Genomic DNA, 13,646 nt, shown 5'->3' on the forward strand with positions numbered 1-13,646 from the left:
TCATTTTAAGAGAATGTAGATGGCTATCCAGTTTGAACTGAGAGAACTCTTCCATGTGACTTAGTCTGCCTTCCACTTTTTCAGCTCTGTGCTGGCAAGATCCACATTGTAGGCTTTTCGTAAGTAAGAGGCAGAAAGATACATGTTAGAAATGTTTCCATCCAGAGTAGCTATTAATTTTTTTATTAGAAAAAATAACTGCAGTTATTTGAAAAAATATTTGGTAAATATCTCCTTCAGTCCTTCTAAGTAAATTATATAAACTATGTAGATAGAAAAAAGGATTATATCTTAAAATTTAACCCCATGCTTCTTAATCCATGTTTTAAATTTTATTGAGATATAATTATATACAGTAAGGGTATACAGTTAAATGCTTTTTAGTCTATTTGTAGAGTTTTGCAGCCATTACCACTAATTCCAGAACATTTTCATTACCCCAAAAAGAAACCCCATATCCATTAGCAGTCATACCCCTTTCACCAGGCTCTGGCAATCACTTATCTACTTTCTGTTTCTTAGGATTTCTGGACAGCTTATATCTGTAGAATCAAACAATATGTGATATTTTTGTGACTGGCTTCTTTCACCTAGCATAATGTTCTGGAGGTTCATCTGTATTGTAATATACTTAGTACCTCATTCTTTTATGACTGAATAATATTCTATTCCATTTGGCATATGTCCACTTATGGGCCACTAGAAATAATGCTGCTGTGAACATTCATTACAAACTCTTGTATGGACATAGATTTTCATTTCTCTTCAGTATATAGCTAGGAGTGTAAGTGCTGGGTCATATGGTAACTCTATGTTTAACTTTTAAGCAACAGCCAGTTTTCCATCGTAGCTCCACCATTTTACCTTCCTCCCAGCAATGTCTCCATTTTTCCACACTCTTGCTAACACTTGTTATTATGTATCTTTTTTATTATACTTATTCTAGTGGGTATGAAGTGGAATCTCCTTATAGTAATTCACACTTTTTTGATGTCTATATGATCATATAACTGAGCTTATTTTGAAAAAAAAAAAGTTTATTTTGTGTGTGTGTATGTGTGTGTGTGTGTGTGAAATATAGTTCCACTGAGGTTGCAGTGATGATTGGGTCAATGGGTAAAATCAGCTTCCTGTGACAAACATTTCGTCGCTTTAAGTAACCAGTTTTCTACAACAAACAAAGAATTTGTTCTCAGTTACAAATCAGTCCTTGGAACTACTGAACTATGTATATGTTGTAGGAATTGGGAACATTTAAAGAGATCAACAGAATCAGCATGTGCCTGAATGTCTTAATTTACCTTGAAAAGTATTTTGATCTAGTTTAATAATATTATTCTTTTTTTCTAATTATTCCAGAGGCAGCAGTTGGGGACAGCTGTAGAATTGGAAATGGCCAAGATGCTTGAAGAAAATACAAATATCCTTAAGTTTGGATATCAGTTTACACAGCAGGGACCACGAACCAGGGCAGCTAATGCTATAACAAAAAACAACGACTTAGGTAAGACATAGACAGTATCAATCAAGTTTCTGAATTCTTTCATAAGCTAATGTATTGAGAGAACTTCTTTCCCTGTTAAGAATAAATTTTAACAGAGAAGTTATTTGGCCTATGTTTCTACAATCTGCATGGTCCTTTTTATACTGATTGAATTCAAGTTCAATTTAAGTAAGGTTGTAGTGATGATTGGGTTAATGGGTAAAATCAGCCTCTGTGACAACCATATTTCATAGTTTTAAATGACCAGGTTTCTACAACAAGCAAACAGTTTATTCTCAGTTACAAATCAGTCCTTGGAACGATTGAAACAAAGATTGCAACATTACAGGAAAGTTTTTTACCCTTTTAATCAAACAGACCTAGACAGAAATTCAATTTTATATAATAGAATATGGACTATAGAAATATATAAAATAGAGAATAATTGTAGTTCTTACCCAGGTTTTATAATCTGGTATGTAGATGTTTGCTAGTCTTCCTAACAGGACTGTTGTGGAACTGTCTTCTCACTGCATACATCTAGGTCAGTAATCTCTCACTCTCCTATGTTTTCTATTTAATTGCTTGAGGCTTGTGGCTTCTATTTGAAATAGACTGTCCAGCCAAAGCTGAATTAACGAATATGGTGCTTGGAATTTTATTTCTACATGTTTCCAGAAGTTGACTGTTTTAAATTAGGATGTTTGCCATTGAAGTATTTTTAAAGATGCGTTTTAGGCAAGAAGTAAAACAAGACTTCTCAAAAGGAATGATATTTCAAAGTGTTGTCATTCTCGTAAGCTTCAGCCATATTTGAGTTTGCATTCTGTAAAAGTTTCTGGAGCAGGAAAAAAAATAGCACTTCATTCCTTTAATCCAGATCACTGTGGAAAGTATTAGCTCAGACCCTTTCTGTCCTTTATATGACAGTGGTTCTCCAGAGGAGATTTTAGCTGCTTGCTTTTGAAAAGAGAAAATTGGTGTGTTTTGGTGTATTGTTGATTCCAGATGTAGTTTGCAAAGTCATGCTAATTGTTTTAGTATTGCTTCACTAGTTAGCTTGCATATTTTCCTTCCAGCCTTTAATTTTGCTTCTTAGAACAGTGTTTTAAGAAAACTTTATAAAGAAGTACTAGCTAGACTTCATAAATAATTGGAGAGCTTTAAAAACACATAGGTTATTGACTTAAAATGGCTTTCTTCACCCCAAAAAATGGTTGACCAGGGCCTCGGGATCATCACATAACCCTACGTTGATAGGTAATGAAGCTGAGTGCTCTGCTGAGTTTACTGTGTTGTCATTAGTGCGTTGTGCAACCAAGAGGTACAGATACTATTGTCCTCCTATAATACAGGACAAGTCGAGACTCAAAGTTAGCTAACTTGCCAAAAACACACTACAGAAAACTGACAGAGCGAGTTTCCTTAGAGGTTCTGATTTAGTCTGTGATGGGATTTGGGTTGTAGGCATTTCACACTCAGAAACCTGGCCTGTTTCTCCAGTGTTGAGTGGATATTTGAGTTTCTGAGTTCATCATTGTTATATATCTTAAGCAGGTGTGCCCATATGTCCTCTACTTATCACAGCATTTGTCACATTTTTTAAATTGCCTTTTACTCAAAAAATTAGTTATATGTAATAGTCTTACTTACAAAGACTATATGCTTTTTGAGGGCAGGGACCATGTTGTTGGCAGGAGCCATGTCCAATTATTGAATCTCAACACTGTTAAAACCATGCCTGATACACAATAGGTACTTAAGAAAACTGGACTAAATGAATAAATAAGTGGTACAATATGGACTTTCTGACAGTTACAATTCACTGGTACCTAAATAGCCGTAAACTAAGCCAGAAGTGTGCTCCATATTTCCTGTCCTTGGAAACTACCTTAACAAATCCGAGAATCCCACGAATGAATTTGTAGCCCCAACCAGCTGTTATGTAACCTCCCTCCAGGAGGCAGGTGATTCCAGCAGCTGTCCTTCCAGGAGCTATACAGAAAATGTCCATAAATGCCATGGCAGGAGCACCAACCTTTGCAAGGCTTAAGCAGTTGTGCTTTTCTGTGAATCCTGTTTTGGTAGGCACTTTGCCTGCATTTCTGTAAGAAAAGACATGTCCAGTGTTAGAGTGAGGGAGATTTGGGCAAATGCAAGAGGAAGAGAGGCTGTGTTGAAGAAGCTGTGTTCTGACAAGCAGAATCAAGAGAAAGCAAGCAGCTTTGTGCTGGAAACTCTCTAGACTCACCTTACGCTGTTTCATTCTGATCCAGGCTAGATTTTCAGATGTGGGTCTCAGGCATGAAATGATAATAAGCACATTCCTGGATAGGGCAATTATGGATAAAAGCTCAAATTTGAGAGCCAGCAATTTAAGAATATGCTGATGACAGACTGCAGATTTTAAGAACTGACTCTCAATAGCATGGTGCTGACTCCAGAATACACTTTCAGTAAGTATTTGTTGTTTAAAGCTAGTGTTTAAAAAGTTGTATCAGGCCAGCTGTGGTGGCTCACGCCTGTAATCCCAGCACTTTGGGAGGCTGAGGCGGGTGGATCCCCTGAGGTCAGGAGTTCAAGACCAGTCTGACCAACATGAAGAAACCCCATCTCTACTAAACATACAAAAATTAGCTGGGCGTGGTGGCACAGGCTTGTAGTCCCAACTCTTTGGGAGGCTGAGGCAGGAGAATCGGTTGAACCTGGGAGGCGGAGGTTGCAGTGAGCCAAGATTGCCCCACTGCACTCCAGCCCGGGAGACAGAGCAAGACTCTGTCTTAAAAAATAAAAATAAAAAAAAAAAGCTTGTATCAGAAGATTTAAGAGGGTCTGTTGGGACTGTTGGTAGAATACACTAAAATTACATGATAAAGAACTTGGATTTATTTGGATTTGTTGCAGGAGGCATTTGAGAGCCATTAGAGGCCACTGAATAAATGATTAAAATACTTTTTTTTTTAATTGCCCTTATTATTCTTTTACAGTTAGAAAATGAGGTTAGTTAGGACATTCAAAATTAACTAATGATGACCTATTGACAACTTATATCAGTGAAATGTGTTTGGGAAAGAAATTGGACCAGATCCAAAGAATTGTTAGTAGGGCAAAAATTGTAAGCCTGCCATCTAGAGGATGAACTAAGGAATTGCCGGAAGGTAACAAGTGAGCACCAGGTGAGAAAGAGGAGTTGGAAACGACCCGTTGCACTGCTGTGCACACAGTGGCAGCAGCTTCTCATTATTCCACTCAGCTGAATTTTTCTTCAGCTGTATACTCTGACTTCTGCCTAATAGATAAAGATGGAAAGCCTGAAGACTAGGTTTTCTGACATACTGGTCTCAGCAGCTTCAAAAGAGATAAAGAACAAAACCTGACACAGAATCTCTTGGAAATATAGTCCTTTTTCACCTTGTAGATGGGCCTCTATCAGATCATCATGTTCTGATTTTGATAACATCATTCCTTCTCTCATTGTTTTCTTAGTCTCAGCTATTCATTGAAATAATTCTACCTACTCTCCATCTCTTCAGCTAAGAAGTGTCACAGCTGTGACAGCAAAGAGGTTCTATGGTATACATGCAATATTCTATTTACCTTTGAGTCTCACATTACTATCTTTACACTGGCTAACTACATATTCCATTTTCTAGACCTTTTTTGTTTGTTGCACTCTGTCCTATAGATCTTTTTATAACATGCATTATTTTAGCATCTGAAGTGGTATGCCAATAACATCCAAACCTTGCTGCAATTCAGAATTTTCTTTGAAATTTCTACCCTAAATAATTATCTGAAGTTTGCCTTTCAGACATTTCTATATTTTTCAAAGATCTATATAGATGATTTGATATTTGAGGGCTCCTCTCCATTTAATTTTTTTCTTAATATTTCAGTGAACACGTGAACTTCTTTAAATTAGTTCCTTGCTTTGACAGCACATACACTAAAATTGGAATGATACAGAGAAGATTAGCATGGCCCCTTGCAAGGATGACACACACATCTATGAAACAATCCCTATTTTTATCGAGTTCTGGCAAAAAAATAAATAAATGATAAAGTTAGAGTCAGGCAGACTTTATTAGATAAGTATAAAAATGTTCATGGGAACCCGATACTTTAGTCCTTCCTGTTTTATTTTCAAGTGAACACCCAGCTTATGGCTGGACAAGATTTTATACACTTCATCCGAACATATGGTCTTATCTATTAAAGGCCGACAAACAAAAGGCAGTGGTCAGAATAGCATAAGAGCAGAGTGTCTATGGCTTGATCTGGACACCAGGTGCACCTGTTGGCTTCTAGTTTCTCTGTCAAACAGCCAATTTAGGCCAAAATACACACTACAGAAGTGACAGAGCCATGATTCACTCTATTTGTCACTGACTCTGGAACCTGTGGTTTTTGTCCTCTCTATGAACTGGCCACAATGCTGAGAGCCCTGAATGGGTGGCACTCAATGAATGTTCTCTAGTGGCTGATAGGTGAGAGTGCAGGTAGCAAGATCTGAAGGTGAAGACCTTGTTCTGCTACCAGAGAGCACCCCTTAGTAGTTTGGTGTCACCAGTCCAGGAAGAGGTAGTCTCAGATACATACATGTACCATTCTTTGCTGCATCAGCTGAGCTAGTTGACTGGCCACTTAGGCAGCAAAGTTTATGGTAGCCAGAAGTGACTGCATCGTATTACCAGGGTCTGAGATTTTCATTACTTTGCATTTGTTGTTTTGTCAGACCTTGGACTGGTTTACTTTACAGGAGACAAGAGAAGGAAAATTCAGAAAGCAGTAGCAAATCACTTACCTATAAAAATGTCAAAAATGTTTTTGGTATATTCTTTGACAGCCTAAGGAAATACACTGTAGTGTCTAATCAGGAGAGCATGCAAATAGTTACTTTCATATATTCTAACCCCAGCTGCCTGAATTTCACTTCAGAATTTAACACACTAATTTATTAGCTGTTTTTTTAAACCTAAGTATATACTTTTTCAATAAAAAATGACTTGGGCTGGGCGCAATGGCTCACACCTTTGTGTGAGGCACACAGGTGTGAGCCATTGCGCCCAGCCCAAGCACTTTGAGATGCTGAGGCAGGCAGATCACTTGAGCCCAAGAGTCTGAGACCAGCCTGGGAAAGATAGTGAGACCTCGCCTCTATTTTATTAGTAAAATAAATTACAAAGTTAAAAATAAAAACAGATGACTTGTAGATTATTGGTGACCATTCTGTTTTAGATTTCTAGCACAGCTGCTGTGTAAGCATAGCTATGAGTCAGTGAGCCTTAGGGCATGTAGTTCTTGTTTTGAAACCCCTCTGTTCTCAACAAGTAAATGACAGTGGTAAATGATGTGAAGTAGATTTTGTCTTTTTTAACTTAATGGTTATATGAACTGGAAATGGACATTTCAATTTTGTAAAGCTTATAACTAGATTATATAGAAACTTGCTTTTACCATTTTAAAAACTAATAGGGATTTCTAACATACTTTCTTTTATTTTTCTCATAGTGCGTAAGAGACGAGTTGAAGGAGACCACCAGTAAGTCTGCCAAGGTATAATCTTTGGAAGACTTCAGAAGATCACCAAGGGCTCATGTTGGTGACATCAGATGTAAAATTTTCCTGAGTAGAAGGGAAAAGACTGGAAAAGGTTTTTTAATGACATGCATTTTTTTTTTTTAGTTTAAGTTGTTATTAGTTTCAAATTGTAAAATCAATAATAAGGTGATTTTTTAATATTCTGAAACATTTTTACTTTCTGCTAAAATCAATTTTAATTTAGCTTAATTGAATGATTGATGATGAATCTTAGGCAAAAAAATATAATTGTAAAAAATTTTACAAGTCATTTGTGTAAAATAATTTGAACATTATGAGGACCAACTTTTTTAAATCAACAGGGATATTGCTGGTATCAGAATTGCTATTGCTTCATTTAGATATAAAATGCTTAAGAGCTTTCCTCATTCTGTGACCTGGAGACTTTTCCATTTTTTAAAATACATGAACTTGGCAACAGTGTGATTTTTCTTTATCAAGAGAACAAAATGCCAGAATTCATAAATGGTTGACTCAAAATCTGGTCATTTGTGTAGGAGCTAAAGCAGGTCTCCAGGGAGAGATGATGGTCATCTGTGCATTTCAGGTTGCTGCACTCGTCTGATGTGACACAGCAACACCTAGGTTTTCTTAAAACAAAGTCATCAGCTTTACCAGGTTACATACTTTGTTTAGAAGCATTAGTGAGGTCTAAGTTCATTCCAGTGTTTCATTTTAATAATGTGGGCATTAAATTTTTGTGAAAGCTAATGGTAAAAAGCACCTAAATACAGAAGCTCTTTTCCTCCCCATAAAAAAAGGCATACAGCCAACTCTTAGTTATTTAGGGTAAGAAAAAAAGAAAGCTGTTAAACAATGAAATCAAAGATAATAAATATGATGGAATTCCAGTATGAGGCACTTGCAAAACAGTCATTTAAACTGATGGTTACTGTAAGTCATTTAGAAGCTGACATGTATGTAAATTACTTGGTGTTACATAGTATCCTAAGAAGTATATGCAGTGCAGAATTGCATAAATAGTATTTAATCACTTCTACAAATCTTCCAACCAAGAAGGAAAACTGCTGTTCTTCATAAATCTGATTTTTAGTATATGCTTCCTTTCATCTTATACTTTTATCTATATTTATAAAAGTCATTTCTATAATAAAGGCGGTCTTTCTTGGTCAAAGTATTAAAGTGAACAATTGAATATAGTACTGTGGTCGGGAAAATGATTTGAGACTGCAGAGCTGATGCTGGGTAGAGGGTTTGGACTTGTTTTGTGTCCTGTCTCAGGGCAGCCCCTGGAGCAGGAGGTGGCAGAGGCATTTATAGCTGCAGAAAACAGGGAGGAATGGAGTCTGAGGTAACCCTCGCCTCAGAATTCAGGCCTGGCTGTATTATTTACAGAGATTTTTCTGAAGGGAAGAATCTCATTTCTGAGGGTGGGAGTGGGGTGACTTGTCATTATTAATTTTTTTTTTTAACTTTGGGCTGGGCGTGGTGGCTCACTCCTGTAATCCCAGTACTTTGGGAAGCCAGGGTGGATCATTTAAGGTCAGGAGCTCGAGACCAGCCTGGCCAACTTGGTGAAACCCCATCTTTACTAAAAATTAAAAAATTAGCCAGGTGTGGTAGTGTGCGCCTGTAATCCCAGCTACTCAGGAGGCTGAGGCAGGAGAATCGCTTGAACCTGGAGATGGAGGTTGCAGTGGGCCAAGATTGCACCACTGCACTGCAGTCTGGGCGACAGAGCAAGACTCTTCCTCAAAAAAACAAAAAATCTTTGAAATTGAATTGCAGTATGTCTGCTGCTTTGGCTTGGGCTGGACAGTTTCTCTTTTTCTCTTTTTTCTTTTTTTTTTTGAGACGGAGTTTCGCTCTTGTTATCCAGGCTGGAGTGCAATGGCGCGATCTTGGCTCACCGCAGCCTCCACCTCCTGGGTTCAAGCAATTCTCCTGCCTCAGCCTCCTAAGTACCAGGCAGCTTCTTGTGTGCTATGGTAATACGCTTTCTTAACAGGCTAAGCTTCACTCATAAGAACTGTGGTGTGTTTCTTTGGTTTTGTTTTTTTTTTTGAGACGGAGTTTCACTCTTGTTACCCAGGCTGGAGTGCAATGGCGCGATCTCGGCTCACCGCAACCTCCACCTCCTGGGTTCAAGCAATTCTCCTGCCTCAGCCTCCCGAGTAGCTGGGATTACAGGCACGCACCACCATGCCCAGCTAATTTTTTGTATCTTTAGTAGAGACGGGATTTCACCATGTTGACCAGGATGGTCTCGATATCTTGACCTCGTGATCCACCCGCCTCGGCCTCCCAAAGTGCTGGGATTATAGGCTTGAGCCACCGCGCCCGGCCTTGTTTTGTTTTTTAAATGAGTATCCAATGTTTTATAGGGGTCAAAGATTAACTTTGCACTATTCCCTTTCAGTTAAAGGCCACTGATACTTTTCCAAGTTAGCAAGGCTTACTTGCTTGCTTTATTGCTTCCCTTCCTCCATCCCTCTCCCTTCCTACCTTCTCTATTTCCCTGTTTCTCTCCCTCCCTCCTTTCTTCTCCCCTCTTTTTTTTTTTCATATGCAGCTTTTGGATTGTACTTGATTTTATAGAGACTGCACAGTTCCAACAAGATTGGGAGTCAGGCGTGGAGCAGGCATCTCAGGCTACCAGAAAGAATTGGTCACATAGACTTTCAGTCTGGCATCCTCGTTTGCGTTGTCCCATAAGGCAATCAATTGATAAATAGTTAATTCCCCCTTCGTCTCTTAAGTTTTTGTTTTGTTTTGTTTTTAATATAGGTAGATGGGACTCTACCTAGACTTTTGTATCATACTTATGGTAATATCTTTTTCATTTATTATTTATCAAAGTATGAAGTTGAGTATTTTGCTTGTACCATTTCAGTTTTGCATTATAATAGTTCATTGTATAACTGAAAGAAAGGATTTCTTCATAAATAACATTAAATATGAACAGTCATCCAATTGAATATAGAAAATCTTTCAAAAATTGAGGGAGAAAAATTGTGTTTACTTCGATCTTTAAAAATTTGGCACCTCTTAGTAACTTTCAGTATTTCTTAATTGCTCTAAAATTTTATGATAAATAGATTAGGATTTTGCAATAGTCAATTTTTAAGCCAAAGGTTTTCTGAGACCTTCGGTTTTGTAGTCTAACCAGCTTATCTGGTTATATAAAAGAATATTCTTTACATTTTTAAATTGCTATTTTTAAAAAAGCTTTTTATAACTCGTTTTATAAAATGTTATATTCATATTTGTCTGAATTTTTCCAGTATGCCTACATGATATTGTATGTTTTAAAAACTCAATATTAGTGACAAATATTAGTACTACTAAAATGGATTTTGGTGCTATATTCTTGTAGCTAAAGCCTAGTAGAAGTCTCAAGAATAGCTGAAATACACTTTCAAAGGTTGCCTGTCATTTAAAAGACCAAATAAGAATGTTGTATTACATTAATTAGTGGATGGTTAGAGACTTCAAGGAGAGTTAGCTTGGTCATTTAGTTGAGACTTCATGTTATTTGAATGAAATAACCCACATCCTTGCCTTTTATAAGAGGTGCACTCTGGAGAAGTTACATGTAAATAGAACTCTATAAATTGTTTTGCAGTTCACCGAGTATCTGATGTGTTTTCATTTAAAAAGAGGATTCCATGATATAATAAAATTATTTTTAAAAAAGTTTTGATAAAATGTTACTCATGTCATATTGTACATTATATTTAACTCTTGCTGTCTTTAAAATAAGATGAAAGCATTTATGGAATTTTTAAAAATCTTACATTTTAGGGTCTGTGTTCCAAAGGCTGCCTCACTTTTTCCATGTAAAACCAGGAACCACTGTTAACCTCCCAGCAGATCAAAGGATCAAACTTTCTCTGGAGTCCATAGCCAGTAGTATCCAATTTCACTCATTTTACAGTGCTACTGCACTTTGAATATATTGACTGACCCATGACATCCAAGAGAAGCAAACATGGATGCACTAGTGACAACTCAGGTTGCTGCTATCAGTTAAGGGCTGTCAGTTCTTGGGGTCTACGTATCTGTAAAATTATCCTCTTCGTCAGCTCTCACTGATCATTAATGTTTCTGGATATTTCTTATCCTAAGACTTGCTTACCAGCAAATCAAAGAAACTCTTCACTAATTATTTTTAAATTAAGAAAATACTATTCAGAGGCAAAGGTTTTTATATTCTTTTTTGTAACCGAGTCTCGCGGTGTTGCCCAGGCTGAAGTGCAGTGGCACGATTTCGGCTCACTGCAACTTCTGCCTCCCAGGTTCAAGTTATTCTCCTTCCTCAGCCTTGCGAGTAGCTATGGTTACAGGCACCTGCCACCATGCCTGGCTAATTTTGGTATTTTTTAGTAGTGACGGGGTTTTACCATGTTGGCCAGGCTGATCTGCCCGCCTCAGCCTCCCAAAGTGCTGGGATTATATGTGTGAGCCACTGCACCTTGCCTTATTCTTATATTTCAATTTGGTCATTCTTTCTTATGTCTACAGATTGAGCATCCCTAATTGAAAACTTTCTGAGTGCTAACATAGTGCTCAAAGGAAATGCTTATTGGAGCCTTTTGAATTTTAGATTTTCAGATTAGGGATGCTGAACTGTACAATGCCCTGAATTCCAAAATCCAAAATAATTTGAAATCTGAAATACTTAGGGTCCCAGCATTTTGGATGAGGGATACTCAACCTGTATTGATTTTTCTCTACTGTAATACCATTTTATAAGTTCTTCCCTATAACAATTGAATGAATTAGAAATTTAATAATAAAACATATTTTATTAATTTTAAACTCTGTCTTGTAGACTGCTCATTCAGAAAGGTCAACCTAGATTTCCTAGGAAACTTCTAGGAGAAATGACATGGCTAAGTAAACTGTTATAAGCGATAACAAAGTATTTTGGAAAGCCTTCATTAACATATGAAGAATTTTGGCCAAGTACTGTGGCTTAAGCCTGTAATCCTAGCACTTTGGAAGGTGAGGCGGACAGATCACTTGAGCTCAGGGGTTTGGGACCAACCTGGGCAACATGGCAAAACCCCATCTCTACAAAAAATAAAAAAATTAGCCGGGCGCAGTGGCGCATGCCTGTAGTCCCAACTACTCGGAAGACTGAGGCAGCAGAACTGCTTGAGGTTTCATTAAGCCGAGATCATGCCACTGCACTCCAGTGAGGGAGTGAAACCCTGTCTCAGAAAAAAAAAAGAACCTGTAGTCCTAGCACTTTGGGAGACCAAGCAGGGAGGATTACTTGAGCCCAGGAGTTTGAGACCAACCTGGGCAACACAGCAAGACCCCATCTTTACAAAAAATTTAAAAATTAGCCAGGCACCTGTCGTGCCAGCTACTTGGGAGACTTAAGTGGGAGAATCACTTGAGCCTGGGAGGTTGAAGCTGCAGTGAGCTTTGATAATGCCATTGCATTCCAGCCTGAGTAACAGAGTGAGACTGTCTCAAAAAAAAGTGTTTTTGTTGTTGTTGTTGTTGTTGTTGTTGTTTTTGTTTTTTACTTAGGACACCTGCTCTAGAGGCTAGATAAAAATAGATTATAATGACCAGGCACAGTGGCTCATACCTGTAATCCCAGCACTTTGGAGGCTGAGGCGGGTGGATTACTTGAGGTCAGGAGCTCGAGACCAGCCTGGCCAACATGGCGAAACACCATCTCTACAACAAATACAAAAAATTAGCTGGGCATGATGGTGCGCACCTGTAATCCCAGCTACTCAGGAGGCTGAGACAGGAGAATTGCTCAAACCCGGCAGACGGAGGTTGCATTGAGCCGAGATCATGCCATTGCATTCTAGCCTGGGTGACAGAGTGAGACTCCATCTCAAAATAAAAAAATAGTAAGAAACACCTCGAGCAGTGTTTTGCTAATATAGCTGTAACAAGTTATTATATTTTTAAGATAATCAGACACCTCTTTGAGTCTACATATATGAGGTTTTACTCTCTTTTCTACAGTTTGTTTTACTTGATGCAAAGCAAGTAATTGGCCTACAGCTTTTCGGATATTATGGTCTATACATTCAGAGAGTAAGGTTTAAGAATGAATTATTGGTGCTTCTTGGTGGGTATATATAGCAGTTTTTAGAAGTTTAAATTTCACCTATACTCATAAAGATAAGCTTTTGATTCAGTGGTTTCAAATTTTTAGATCAATCCGTTTAAGAATTGTTTTTTAAAACATGTATACACATACAGCATAAAAACATTTGTATTTCAAATAAATGTCTTTTCAGTTTTTTGGATGAATTTTATGTGGTTTTAGTTACATTTAAAAGCTTAAAAATTACCTTTGTAACAATAATTTGAACATCATTGTCACATGAAATCAGGTATTTATATTTTTTCTAATGTTAAAATATCCAACATTGTAATAGCCTTTTTTATAAATATAAAAGCAATAAATTTTAACATCAATATTTAAATAATACAAAATCTTATCAACCAAATTTATAACAGCACAGTGAAGTTTCTTTTGAAGACTATGTACTAGAAACATTTAAAACTTACCGATATATACTGGGATAAATCATTTCAATAAAGTTTAGCAAATGTTCTGTAG

General features: G+C 37.3%; 2 protein-coding genes and 1 non-coding gene across 3 annotated transcripts in view; 2 read left to right on the plus strand and 1 right to left on the minus strand.

Annotated features, from left to right (window-relative positions):
• The window catches only part of TMOD3 (tropomodulin 3), a 95,067-nt gene extending 86,823 nt beyond the window's left edge, over nucleotides 1-8,244 (plus strand). Inside the window, exons 9-10 of the mRNA XM_002753489.7 lie at nucleotides 1,360-1,504; nucleotides 6,995-8,244. Coding sequence (XP_002753535.1) covers nucleotides 1,360-1,504; nucleotides 6,995-7,029 — 180 coding nt within the window. The 3' untranslated portion in view covers nucleotides 7,030-8,244. The remainder of the gene's footprint in view (nucleotides 1-1,359; nucleotides 1,505-6,994) is intronic.
• The window catches only part of LOC103795618 (RNA polymerase-associated protein LEO1-like), a 34,964-nt gene continuing 21,637 nt past the window's right edge, over nucleotides 320-13,646 (minus strand). Inside the window, exon 9 of the mRNA XM_035259664.3 lies at nucleotides 320-3,588. Within this exon, the coding sequence (XP_035115555.1) occupies nucleotides 3,533-3,588 (56 nt within the window). The 3' untranslated portion in view covers nucleotides 320-3,532. The remainder of the gene's footprint in view (nucleotides 3,589-13,646) is intronic.
• Nucleotides 5,410-5,511, plus strand: LOC118145261 (U6 spliceosomal RNA). Its single transcript, XR_004730389.1, has one exon. It is a non-coding gene; the product is annotated as a U6 spliceosomal RNA (small nuclear RNA).

Source organism: Callithrix jacchus, chromosome 8, assembly GCF_049354715.1.
Source record: "Callithrix jacchus isolate 240 chromosome 8, calJac240_pri, whole genome shotgun sequence".
Lineage (NCBI taxonomy): Eukaryota > Metazoa > Chordata > Mammalia > Primates > Cebidae > Callithrix > Callithrix jacchus.